Genomic DNA, 13182 nt, shown 5'->3' on the forward strand with positions numbered 1-13182 from the left:
CGCGGGGTTCCCTGCAGTAAGCGCCTTAGGACGGTTATTTGCCCCACAGCAGACAGTATAGCACGCCGTGAGCTCACCTACCTAAAGCTCTCAGCTCAAGTGCATTGGTTGCCGGCATTGACAAAACCTGCCTGATCGAGTGAAGCACAAACATCTACCAATCGATCATAGAAATCAGACGCGCACGCAAAGGCGGACCTCATTTCCGGGATCTTGCCACTGTTTCATCTCCTGTCATTTCAGTCAAACTACAGCGAACATGGCGGATCTTTCTCAGGTCAAGGAGGAGCCTTACCCAGCGCCATCCAAGCAGGCAAACGGTCTCATTGATGGGATAGCAACCGAAGCAATGGTCATGAACTTTGCAGACAAGATCATGGTCACATTGTCTCAAGAAGGCAGGCTTTCGCAATGGGTATAGTGGCTCGCTGGTCCCCTTTCTTTCTACGGTCTCAACTAAACATGCGGCAGATCCAAGTCCCACTTCTCGCACCTTCGCCTGCTGCTGCCGAGATGGCTCTTCCAAACCCAAGCTTATTGCCCTTGGCCCATCTCACTCCAAGGACACTGCTCGGCGGCGGAGGTGAAGAGCGTGAATCCTCTGGGCAGCTCTATGCGGCGCAGATTGCAAGTCACATAGCACGCAAAAACCCCGAGGAGGGCAGAACTCTGCTCGTAGGTCTTGGGCTCCAAAAGCCCACACCGAATCGAGAATCGTTCTTTGACCTCATTGAGCTCATCCAGAAGATTCTGTGAGAGCATTGCCTATCGGGCATACCAATCCAATTGGCACCAAACATTGAACCCAGTCATATCCCTTAGGTGCCAAGCGCTAGTAAGGGGTGAGGCAGAACTTATGAGCTGCGTTCAAGTCGGGATGACTACAGCACTCGGGGCGATAGATGGCGCGGCTTTTTCATCAAAAGCCTTCCTCTCTTGCTTGAATCGTCTCTGGACCCCTGTTATGGAAATCAGTGAGATAGCCGCCTAGGTGGACTCCCGGGGCAGCGAAGGACTACATACATTCGCCAGCAGATATTGGCTCATATTTGGCCGGGTTGGTCTCGGAGACACAAGAAGGCACTACACCCTCGACGCAATTGAAGTTCAGACCTATAACCATGAGCAAGGAGTTCGGTCATCATACAATTGCTGGAGCACTCACCAAAGAAGAACGGCATTGATACTCGTTCGAGCGGTGACTCATTGGCCACTCGGTGGACTGTTGATATGTATATGTCGTTACAGAGCCGCATCATGTAATCTCCGATATTGACTACAATGGTCCCTTCGATTGGAGGAGCCTTTGTTGTATCAGCATTGGCTATAGTCTTGTTTTCTAGAAGTGTTGTTACCTTGATCCACTGTCCTTCCTTGGTCAGTATTTGTAGACCGCCGATGTTGTCTTGCCACAGAAGGGTGAATAGCTGAAGGTCGGTGTGGCTCCCGAGACCTACAAATTCGTCTTTCGTTTCCTGTTCAGTTCTGGGGCGGTAGTAGTTGAAGACTGAGTCGGCGCCAGGATGGGTGACTTTGTCATCCCAGTAGTGCTCATCCAGGTCCAGGGAGAGGGCGAAACTCCTGACCAGCTTCCTGGCTAATGACAAGCAGCTGGCCCAATAGGCCACACAATCCTTCTTGAAATCGGGAAGGTGGGCCGTGCCCTTCCAGACAAAGTCCTCGCCTTGAATGCCTTCTTTCACATCGTCGGGCAGCTCAGATATGTCCTGGGGATGGTCAGGGTCGAGCTCCGGCGAGTACCGGAACGAGAACGACTCCCTGATGTCGATGCTCTCGGTCGGCGATATGTTGGTGGATGCCGACCCTGTATACCCGTTGAAGTGCTTACTATGGCCTCGGGATGAGATGCGGTTCTTTTGCTCGGTGGACTGGTGCATGAAGTTCAGCCCTTGCTCCTTGCACTTGGCGATGATCTCATCCGGAATCCCGTGGTTCTTAACATAGAAGAAGCCGGTGTTCACAGATGCTTTCCTGATCTGCGCTGCCACCTTCTGGCGTTCCGGTAACTCGTCGGAGAACAACGGGCCAAGATCGATGACGGGGATCTCGTCTGTGGTGCAGTCTCGGGGTGGGTTCGGCAAAACGTCCCGATAGACAGGGCCGAGTGCCGTGCGCAGCTGTAACTTGGCGACAGACATGCTGGTTGGAATGAATGCAGGGTGTTATGTGGATCAGAATAACCTTTTCGAGCGAATGGGGCCATTGGCTTTATAATGAACCCTCTCAATCTCGATGCATTTTCTACGTCAAATCAAGCCGACTCAACTTGACTGTTGGACATCCCGATGGATGAGTGGGAAACGCAGAGCGGGGTCTTTGGTCCGGACCGGCCTCCGCCGGCTGAGCCGTTCAACAAGTCATACTAACCTCCCTCTTGAGTCCTACCTCAGAGCCTACAGTCACAGGAGGACGAAGAGGTCAAACATGAGTGTTTGCTTCTGTGACACGAAAATCATGAAATGGACGAGTGCGTATTTCCAACGGTCACCGTGTGGCATCGGCGGCCCTAGTGGACGCCACACCACTGGAGCGTTCGGCCTCGCCGATCTGCAACACTCAAAGGTCTATGTAGACTCGTGAGAGGTTGTAGCAACTTCACTTCGAAGCTTAAGTAAACTATCGAAATATCAAGGGATTCTTTGATAGCTCTTAGAAATGGCCCCGACGGTGGCCGGAGGAATATCAGTAGCACTTGCATGAGAAGCACTGAAGCAGAATCCCGCTGATATTACGATTTTTTAATGACCGTTTCGTGCCACCGTCTTTCTGCTAATATCACATTTATGACGCCGTCTTACGGCTGTTTATTCTCGCTGCTTATAGGTTTACGGAAGTGGTAATTAGTCTAGCTAGTCGAAAGTTATCCCGTGGATGTATATCCGAATTGAATACCGCTTATAAATATACCACCCACTATATGCCACCTGATTTACGGAGTGATCGGGATAATCCAGGAAAGAGCTGTGGTTCTAATGTGCAATTCAACGCATGATAATGGTATAATGGTAGAAACACTGTCATTGACGAATGTCTGTCTATCTAGACCCTGTAGTAAACGGTCTGGGGTATCAAATCCTTTTTGTCCTCGCAAACCAGTAACGCCGATAAAGATCCATTATCACCTGCTCCGTTTATTCCCACCATGCACGTCCAGCAGCAGAGACGGTATTAGAAGACGTTGGGGTAACCGGCTGATTCTCCTTGTCAGCACGAAGCTTCGCGTTCTTCTTTTTCTTCGCTCTCGGGCGAGTACCCTGATCAGCCGGATTTGGCTCTTTGCCGCCCTGTAGCTGAGACTGCCCGGCCGACTTGTCTTTCTATGATGCAGTCGGCGTGAAACCAGTCTTGCTCTTCTTCCGTCTCGGCTTGGAAAGGCCGCTCGTTGGCGTTTTAGGTGTCTTATCGCCAGAGCCGGGCTTGCCGGGCTTGTCGCCGGGCGCGGAGGCGGGGCTCTTATTGGTGCTGTCGGCGGCGGGAATGGTGAGAGGGTTCAGAACGGGAGGCTGAAGCTTCTCCTTGCGGCCCGTCGAGGACAGGTGGAAGTCGCCGGGCTTGCCTGTGATGGGGTTCTCGTCCATGTACTCCCCACCGAACCGCATGTGGATGGCCCAGGTCTGGTCAGCGAGCTGTGGCGCCAGTGTCGTTGACTGGCTGGGCTTCTTTGCCTCGGCTAGCCCCTTGCTCGCTTGGCTCTCGGGCATCGGTGTCGCCTCCTTAGACGCTATGGTCTGCTGCTCGCGGGTCTGGGTGACGGCGGGTGGCATGCGATACTCGTGGCCGGTGGCCGGGGACCAGGTGGTCGCTTCGTCGGCTGCAGGGAAGCATTTGCTCAGATACGAGGATATAGTGGTCTGGTAAGTGTGCTGTCAGTATAGTGTAGGCAGCATGGGCGGACTAGGGGGCCCAATTACCATGCGAAACGTGAGGATGTCGGCCAGAGTAGGCGCCATGATGATGTTGTCTCCCACGACATAGTAGGTCGCATGAATCTCTACGATGTCGTCCTGGTTGGACTGCTTGCGGCGAGTCTGTTTTCGAATGACCCAGACGCCAGTGCCGTAGCCGGGGCCCGTGACAGCAGGCTGCTCTGCCACCATGAATTCCAGGCCTGACATGGTCTTGAGCCGGCCCTCGAGCGCCTCGCGGGACTCGACATACTGGACCATGGTGATGTTGAACTGGGCCTGCTGGAACAAGACGGCATTGTTGCAGGTCTTGTCGTAAAAGGGGAGTTGGCGAAGTACCATAAGACGGTGTTGGAGTGGATGCCGCCCATCTGCATGACCAGATTCGAGTCTCTCCATTGGATCTCGTCCAGGGCGAGGCCGTTGAGCGACATCTCGAAGCAATGTATGGGGTGCTGTCGTTTGTCGAACAAGGTAGATCGATTTTTGTTCGGGAGGGAGACCAAAGCCCAATTGAAAGGAACCCGTACTCTGGGGTGGTGGCCTCGAGATGGTGGCCTGGAGAGGGCAAGAATACAGACCTTGAAGCTCTGCTGCTGCTGGAAGCTGTCAGGTCTGGAACTTAGGTGACGTGGGGTCGCCTTTATCACCTAATGCGGACTTTGTTTAGCGCATCTAACCCTTGTAGACATGCCTGCGCGCATGCCCTGTTTCGTCCGCTAGCATGCTCTAAGTGGCTGCCCCACAGCGTCAATCGGCGTTGAACATGAGCAACACGCGCTTTGATACATGTAGTTTTAATACACACTTCTCTAGACCACAAAACCACGCATTGCAACACACCTATTTCTCAACCACTTAAGACAGTAAAAAATCCAAGAAAAATACCAGTAAGTACAATAAGTCGTTATTATTATTATAATAATAACGTTAAAAATATTGGCGTCACCCGGAATCGAACCGGGGTCTACACGGAACACTTTGTGCTTCCACAACGTGTTGTACTGACCACTATACTATGACACCTTGAAGTTGTCTGGTGACGAATTGACGTGAAAGATTTTTGCTTAATAGAACTTACGCTGATTACCAATCTCAATAATCAGAACTTGCACTCTTCCCTAAGTATTGATTCCATCACTTACTGCTCCAGCTTTTGTCTTTACCTACCTACCTTTAATGTTCTTCATAGGTGTACCGTGTAGCGTACCAATTGCATGGGACCCTGACGGGATAAGCCAATGAATTTTATCAGCATGGGCACTCATTGACACTCGGTTTGTTACTATGGTTATTTCCAGCTATTGTTAGGTGCAAGTATAGTGTGTGTTCTATCTCGTTCAAGACAGACCAACATGGTGTTTCATTCACCACATAGTGCAACGATTCGAAAGTTTGGTGAAGCTGCCGGAACCAACAGAAATGGCCTGGCCAAACCATGACATCTGTCGCGTGCAGCAGGCAACGTCACTTTCTGCCGCCTGACTGAACTTAAGTCGCAACCCGCATTGGTGCAGTCCCTACTTACCCAAGATGTGCGCGTACCCTAATAAATCCTGGTGCCTTCGTAGCTCGGTCAACGAGAGCGACCTGCAGAACAGGCAACAGCTACCCTAGGGAAATCGAATTTGCACTGAAACCAGCTTTGCCTGTAGGAAACCACGCAACGGCCAGTTGTATGTGCTGGTGTTGCCGACGCATCTATCTATCTATAGGTATCCCGCCAAAAGCATGGGAGCTGGCTGGGCGTGCGTGGGTATCTGGCATGGACTTGTGAGCCTCAACTCCCTCTTATCACGTCAAGTCTACCAGCGCACACAGTCCCAGGCGGCTGTCAAACTCTGAGACCGGAGAAAAGCGTGTTGGTTTGTATTTGATTTTTCTACCTTGGGTCGAGACTCTTCGGCGGACCAGCTACTGTCCCCTCATCCACTCGCCCTTTTTGCGAGACGATTCGCCGGTGTGGACGTCATCTCCTGCCTTGCACAATCTCTTGCTCGACTTCACGACAAAGCGTCAGGATGGAGAGTTGCAACTCGTTACAGGTTCACGATTAGCACTCGGAACTCTATCCGCACCCCAAGAACCCACTTTGTGTCCTGCAGACCAGCATGGACAATTTCTTGGGCCAGAGGGCCTCATTCTCTGCCAACGATGACGACGACGTTCCCGGCCTGCTACTGTCCGATAGCCAAATCAGTGACCTGGACCTGTCGCCCAGCACGGCAGACGAACAAAGCATCGACGCGCATGGGTTCGTGAAATCACCTCTCACGCCTCTCAGTGCGAACCAAAAACGACCTCAACACCACAACCCACCGCAGATGCAGCTCGCACCGAGCGACCACGGCAAAAGTCATCTATCCCGGCATCGGAGGCCATCTCACATGTCTTCTCCTTATGACTCTTCAGCCACTGCCAATTACCGCCGCACATCGAGGAAACCCGCGCCGCGCAATCGTTCACAGAGCCCGTCCTTGGTGTCGGATATATACACGTCTGTTTCTCTACCCCCTGGCCGATTTGAAGACGATGCCGTGCCCATCGACCCCAGGCGTCTGCCGTTGCACCCGGACGAATCGCAGCAAGACCTGGCCGAGCGTATCAATGCCCTGACGCAGGCCATTCAATCCAATACGCAGTTCTGTCTCGATTTGTCAGGACAGATGCTCACTCTAGCCAACCATAATAGGCATCTGCTCCCGGTATTATCGTCCAGGGTGTCCTCAGTTGTCGCCAGCTATGTCGTAGAACCGGCGCTGAAGCTACCGGGCGCGTTGATGACATATTACCCCGCGCTGCGAGACTACGAAGGCAAAGTGCGACGTACACTCGCGAACTGCGCCAACGCGCGAGACATGGCGCTGGCACAGGGGGTGGGAACCGATAGCGATGTGAAAAGACTCAAGGATAGGTTAGTGGAGCAGGATTCTCTGTTGAGGGACTCCAGTTCCCACATGCAGCGACTTGTACGGGAGCGAGACGCCCTCAGGCAACAGCTGAGTAGCCCCCTGGTAAGTTCAGGCGCTTCGGAGAACGATAGCGGGACATTAGTGGATGGGCAGAAGCATAACAACAATGACGGCCGCTCAGGACGAACAACCAGTCGAGACCACAGGGACGACGCAGCCATGCTTGCGGACCAACTAAGAGAACTCCGGATCATATTGGACCAACTCGCGCTGGATACTGCGGCCAACCACGACAGGAACGACGACGGCGGTAATGAAGATGATGAAAACGACTGCGCTGATAGTCAAGCCGACGAAGAAGAAGACAGCTGGACGTTGCTATGATAGCTATATAAAAACCAGCGGCCTTTGTGTATTTGCTTATGGGACGGAGCAGGATAGATTTGGGTTTATAGCGAATGCATTTGCGGAGCAACTTTTGACTGGCGTGTAGCAAGTACTGGCTCCAGTTGGACAACGTCCACACTTAGATGCAGACCTTATACCAAAAACAAGAAGATAATAGAAGCAACTGACCACTTCATGCAACCTGCTTCACGGCGAGTGATTTGGCCAAGTTGCTGGAGTCTAGTGTACTTTCCCCCTTTTCTTCTTCTATCTTTGTATTTCCCCTCCTTCCCTCTATGATGCTAATACTGAAAACTCTCAAACACCACATCTTCCCCTTTGGTCCACTGCAACAAGCTCTTCATCAACTCCGGCCCCGTGCAGCAGAAGAACCGTCTTTTGTTCTGCCCAGACCTGCCGTCAGCAGCAGCGCCCAGGACATCGTCCCGCCCCATGCGCATCATCTTGACGACCACGCCCATCTCTTCCAGCCGCACTATTTCTTCGTCCTTTGCTAGCCCACCACTATCACTACTGACGGAGCCTGTCACGAAGAGTGTAGTGGTGCCGTCTTTTCGCCAGCGCAGGGTCCTTCTCCAAGACCTTAACCGCAAGAGCCAAGTCCTCGCGCCGCAGACTCCAAAGAAGTTTTAAAGGCCGTATTGCATCGTCGTCATAGTGGGAAGATGACAGCACATCGCTGGCCTGCGCCATCAGCGGCGTGATCCCCACGCCCCCCGCCACGAAAACGCTCGTGGTTCTTTGCGATGGCGTCTCTGCACCGTTGTTTTCTGCGGCTTGCGCAAGGACCGGCAGCCGGAACGCCTCCTCGCCCCCAAAACCTAGCACGGGCAGCTCGAGCGGCACGCGCAGGTTCCACTTGGCGAGCAGCGCCGTCACGGGGCCGTGGCGGCGCGCCGTGATCTCGAACTCGACAGGGTCGGGAGAGGTCGGAGGAGAAGGAGGAGGACTGCTGACGGTAAAGGTCCGAACGAAGTCGTCGTTTAGGCTCTGCGGGTTGTCGTCCCGCATGTGGCTCCAGCCGTGGTCCAGCTCCGGGCCGAAGTCGAGGGTGACGTGCTGCCCGGCATGCCACAGGGATGCTGGCTTTGTAGAACTGGTAGTGCTGTTGGGGGATGATAAGGAGAGTTGGAAAACGTATCGCGAAATTGTGGGTGTGGTCTCCTCCCGCGCCACGAGTCGTGCGGTGCCGAGGCCGGACTCGTTCGCTGTAGCCTCGGGAGGCGGTTTCTCGGTGGCAAGGCGTCGGACTGGTGGGTTGTAGGGAGAGTAATCTATTGCTGATCCGCGGAAGGGAAGACCGTCTTTCACGAACCGGGCTTCCTGTACATCGATTCGTACCGCAAGCTTGGTGCGCGGGAGATACGCAGCCGCCTTGCCGCCAATTAAGATGGAGGCACGACCCGTGAGGTAGAGAACATCGCCCGTCTCGAAGTCCGGGATGGCGAGCCCGACGGAAGGGTCGGTCTGCAGGTTGCCCAGGGTCTGGTAAAGCCTATTGCCGCTATACTCCGGGTAGACCAGCGTGACGCCTTCGGACTCATCGTTACGAAACACTCGCACGAGGCCCGCCGGGCCGCCGCGGTGGTTTGTGTCCATGCTCTCCGCCTCGCTCCCGTTGTCGGCGGCGCCGTGCTTGCTCGAGATGAAGAACAAATCCGCCTTGTGGACGTGCTCGATGGCCTCATTGGATAGGGGCAAGCCCAGCCGCCCCTGGCTCGCGAGCTGAGGATGGGGGGTTTGCGGCACGATGCGCTTCTTGTTCAAGTACTTGGGACAGTTCCCCAGGCTCTCCGTGACTTGGAAGGCCATCTGTAGGTCCGCAAGGGCGCCGTCCTGGGCTGTGAGACTTACGGCACCTGCTACCATCCGTCCCGCGAGTTTGACACGATCGCGCGTCTCAAGATCGATCGACAAGCTAGACATGACCTTGCCGCCCTCGGGACGGACGACCTCGCCATCTTGAACGCCCCCTTGGCCAGTCCCGCCCCCGAATAATGCATCCAGTACCGGGTCGAACCGCGCATCCACCGCGGCCCCGCGGACGCCCAGCACGCCCTGCGCGACGGGCCGGCAGAACCCGGCCTCGCCGCCCCAGATCGTGGTCCAGGGCCGACCGTCACGGTCCAAGGTGCCGAAGGCGACAAGGGGCGAGCTCTGTACTCGGTACCCGTATGAGGGCGCCAGGCCGGGGTATGTGGGGTTGTCACGCGGCCGCTCACGAGCGCCAAGCAGGGTCTGATGGATCGCACGCTCGCCGGCGTGCCATCCTTCTCCCCCGGACGCCACGGCTGTGGCCATGTCTTCTTCCGGCCCGGGTTCTTCCCCCAAGGAGGAAAAGGAGAAGTAATCGGAGGAAAACGGATGGTGGATTCCGAACAGTTCTGCTTGGTTTACGGCGTGCTCTAAGCTTGAGGATATATCACGTGCTGATGTTGATGATGTGCTGAGGTATAGGAACGCAGCTAACACGTAGACGGTTATGATGGGCTTAACAACAGAGCATAGACATAGCATCTGGTTGGCTTCTGCAGAGTCATGAAGGGAGAGTATTATAAGAATTCCACCGTCCCCCGGTTTCTGCGAATCTATGGCACCTTTCTTTAGTGCTTCAATACGTTTTCATGATTTGTCATGCCCACTGCTGAAATAAAGTTACGCCATTTCGGGGAAGTATCGCAATACCCGGTGGGATGGACGTGGGACATTGCCGCGGTGGGATTAGATGGGATGGTCTAGTCAGCAATCCGCTGCGTGCGGGGATCTGTGCCGCACTCGCCGCAAGGCCGCTGGCGGTGTTTGCTCCGCACTTCCCTGTGTAGCAAAGGCCGAGTATCGTATAGAGCATCCCACCTATTGTATTCGAAAGGCGTAACACATTGACCTAGATTCATGGACATTGACAACGGAGATGACTCAAAATGATACAATATGTAAATTTTACCGATGGACACATTCAATCAGGGGTACACTCCTGAACACAGCCAAGCACTTGTAACAGGACGCACTATTCTTGCCCATATATCACATCCCCCGCCCGGCTCGCCGGCAGCACGACCAACGACCCCATCTTATTTCCCTTCTCGACCACGCCCTCCAGCGTGGTATTCCGCGGCGCCCAGACCTTGAACCGGGCGCTCCAGCGGTCCGGCCATGCGGCCAGAAGCCGGATATCGTCGCCCACGAAGGTCTGGACGAGCTGCTCGTGCAGCCCGAGGGGCCGCGGCGCCGTAATGATTGAAATCCGGGGTCCAGTCGAAGTTGGGGCCCTTGAAGGCCGGGAACTTGCAGACGTCGCTGTCGCGGAACCGGTCCTCGGTCATGGCCGTCGCGTTGGCCGTGAGCCCCATGCGCGCGAGCCAGATGACGTCCTGGTTCCAGCCCTTGTTGCCGTGGCCCGCCTGCGTCTCCGTGTCGTACAGGTACGTGTTGACGGCGTGCGTCAGGTTCGGCAGGCCCAGCCCGTACTCGCCCCAGGGGAACACCGGGTACAGCTGCGGCGTCTCGCTGTTCTGGATGCGCGTGTAGGCCAGCGCGGGCGCGATGCAGGTGCGGCCCTGCTGCTCGCGGAGGGGCGTCGGCGGCACCGTCGCCAGATACCGTAGGTAGTGAGTCCGGTTCTCGATCTTGTACTGGTCGACGGCCAAGAGGTCCGTGATGAGCTTTCGCAGGCCGGATGTCGTCGAGGAGGGATTGTACGACTCCTTATATGTCTCGGCCGCTGATGCTGGGTAGATGATTAGGGTCTCGTTGCCGTAGTAGCCATCTAGCTGCCAAGGAGACCGTTTGTTAGCTTCTTTGCGATAGTATTTGTCGAACCAGGCCAGCTGATACTCGATGAACTCCAAGTATGGTGTGATATCCAAGCCCGAGTACATGTTTGCTTGCAATATCATGTCGGCAAACTCGCTATCAAAGTATTAGTTAAGTTCCACACAGCAACAAAACCAACAAGACGGATTCTGAGCCTTACTTGGCTGTTTCCTGAAGGTTGCTGAGCCACACATTCCAGAGGTCTCCGTCGGGGAAGAACGAAGGCCTTGGAATAGGGTTCTCATCATCATACCACTGGGCATGGTATTCGAAAACGTTGGACAGCCCAGTGTTGTCGCCCTGCTCGAGGAAGTAGGCAGCATCGTTGTCGTGGTAGTGCTGGCCCCTGATCAGAGCATTGGGAGTGATTCGCTTGTAGAAGTCGAACTGGGCCTTCATCACATCAAAATCACCGGTTCGAAGGAGCGGCCAGTATAACAGTCTCTGGTTCTGCGCCGTGAATGTGCCCCCTCCCCATCTTCGGTGGTCAGGGGTCCAGGCGCGAGATGGGTTCGCCAGGTACGGGTCAAAGGTGAACAAGCCGCCGTTGAACTTCGTCGGCCACTCTCCAAAGGCGTTGCACCCCATCATGTACCGCCACAGCTGGTAGTTCTTACCGACTTGAAATCCAGGGTCTTCAGGGCCTGCGTCTTCATTGATGACGATGTAGGAGCGATCCCAGTACTCGTGCCACCAGGCCATAGAGTCATCCTGGGAGTTGCTCATCGCACGACCGGCCATCTCCGTCAGCTGTTCCAGCCACTCGTCATGACTCTTCGTCTGGTTTTGGTAGAGCGCAATTTCGATATTGAACGATTTCTTCGGGGCAGGGGCTACCAAGTTCCAAGCTTTGAACGTGGTGTTGATATAATGTCCTGATGTGACGTTTCCTGGTTTCAAGTCCGGAGAATGCACCCAGAGACCAAACTGCTTCCTGGTTAATGGTCTGTGACAATGATAGTACGGGAGCGCGCATAGAATATACCTCGTTATTACGCATTGGGTTGTAAAGCTTGTCCTCGTAGTCATCCAGCTTCTGCTGGGTTACTTGAAAGTTCCACAAGTCCAGGTTTTCGTTGCGGTGGCTCATGAGAACACCATCTTCATGGAAATCGACGGAATCTGCATAGGTCGTGCCGTTCGGAACTTTCGAGGTATACAGACCCCATGAGCCCTGATTACGCTCTTCGCCGACCATTTGTCGGTCCTGCAACCGCCAGTTCTCATAGGCCAGGCTGACCGAGAGCGGCTGCGGGCTATCAACCTCGAGATGGACAACGGGATTGAACACATCGACCCATATTTTGGCGGTGGTATTGTCCTTCCCAGTATAGATGACATGACCATCGTTGATGGACAACCTCTGCTCGAAAAGGCCGTCACCAGAGAAAGGATTTGGGTCGAACGCAAGCCTCACACGCCCAAGCTTGAGGAGCGCGTTGTTCTCATCGAAAGTGCCGCTCTTGGCAATGTAGAACAGGATGGTCCCTGTTCAGTGTTAGAACCATACTTGCTGAGACATCGAGTGTGCATTCTCGTCTTCGGGCATACCATTTTCTGACCAGGTATTGAGACCAATATCACCACCCCCAACGGGCATAGAATCGGCTGAATGATTCAGCCCCGGACGATCCCATACAACATCATAGCCGGATGGCAGCGTAATGGCGGTGATGGGCGATAGCAACAAGAAGAGCAGCGCAGACAAATGCATTGCCAACGCCATCCTAACTCATGCGGCTCCGGCTGAAGCTTGAGATGTCGACCAGTTTCGGTCTGTATATGAAGGAGTTAGGGAGCTGTCAATCCCGTGGCTACCCATGAAACCCCTTGAACCGTAAAATACATTTTGCACAATGCAGTCCCTTGGGACGTTCAGCGGGGTACAAGTAGTGTCATGGGCTTGGGTCAACCGTCATTACAACGGTCAAATCCGGTCCGTTGCCATGTCGTATCCCTAATCCGGTGATTTCACCGGTGCTCCATCTGGCGTGGAAAGGGCACCAAGCACTTCCATGAAGCCGAACAACGATAAGACAAGACTTACTATGCCCCTTCAAGGTCGACCTGCCGAACAGCCTCCACTATTTCCCCGCGGGGAAGGTGCAGTGTCAAGTTTGTAT

General features: G+C 54.4%; 6 protein-coding genes across 6 annotated transcripts; 3 read left to right on the plus strand and 3 right to left on the minus strand.

Annotated features, from left to right (window-relative positions):
- Window positions 1–259: 259 nt before the first annotated feature.
- Window positions 260–756, plus strand: PG997_006286 (uncharacterized protein; the record flags this gene model as incomplete). The annotated part of the gene is made up of 2 exons (XM_066810601.1): window positions 260–415; window positions 472–756. 2 exons carry the CDS (start codon window positions 260–262, stop codon window positions 754–756), a joined length of 441 nt encoding a protein of 146 aa, XP_066669524.1.
- A 111-nt stretch (window positions 757–867) lies between these two features.
- PG997_006287 (uncharacterized protein) lies at window positions 868–2159 on the minus strand (the record flags this gene model as incomplete). Its single annotated transcript, XM_066810602.1, has 3 exons — window positions 868–959; window positions 1024–1113; window positions 1166–2159. The coding sequence occupies 3 exons, from the start codon at window positions 2157–2159 to the stop codon at window positions 868–870; spliced, it is 1176 nt and encodes a 391-aa protein (XP_066669525.1).
- A 1179-nt stretch (window positions 2160–3338) lies between these two features.
- PG997_006288 (MED6 mediator subfamily complex component) lies at window positions 3339–4268 on the minus strand (the record flags this gene model as incomplete). Its single annotated transcript, XM_066810603.1, has 2 exons — window positions 3339–3872; window positions 3933–4268. 2 exons carry the CDS (start codon window positions 4266–4268, stop codon window positions 3339–3341), a joined length of 870 nt encoding a protein of 289 aa, XP_066669526.1.
- A 1769-nt stretch (window positions 4269–6037) lies between these two features.
- PG997_006289 (uncharacterized protein) lies at window positions 6038–7222 on the plus strand (the record flags this gene model as incomplete). Its single annotated transcript, XM_066810604.1, has 1 exon — window positions 6038–7222. The coding sequence occupies one exon, from the start codon at window positions 6038–6040 to the stop codon at window positions 7220–7222; it is 1185 nt and encodes a 394-aa protein (XP_066669527.1).
- Window positions 7223–7756: 534 nt separating this feature from the next.
- On the minus strand, window positions 7757–9547 carry PG997_006290 (uncharacterized protein; the record flags this gene model as incomplete). The annotated part of the gene is made up of 1 exon (XM_066810605.1): window positions 7757–9547. The coding sequence occupies one exon, from the start codon at window positions 9545–9547 to the stop codon at window positions 7757–7759; it is 1791 nt and encodes a 596-aa protein (XP_066669528.1).
- A 932-nt stretch (window positions 9548–10479) lies between these two features.
- Window positions 10480–11497, plus strand: PG997_006291 (uncharacterized protein; the record flags this gene model as incomplete). The annotated part of the gene is made up of 2 exons (XM_066810606.1): window positions 10480–10668; window positions 11237–11497. 2 exons carry the CDS (start codon window positions 10480–10482, stop codon window positions 11495–11497), a joined length of 450 nt encoding a protein of 149 aa, XP_066669529.1.
- Window positions 11498–13182: the final 1685 nt, after the last annotated feature.

The sequence above is a fragment of the Apiospora hydei genome, assembly GCF_038363865.1.
Source record: "Apiospora hydei strain CBS 114990 chromosome Unknown utg000005l_segment0_segment0, whole genome shotgun sequence".
Lineage (NCBI taxonomy): Eukaryota > Fungi > Ascomycota > Sordariomycetes > Amphisphaeriales > Apiosporaceae > Apiospora > Apiospora hydei.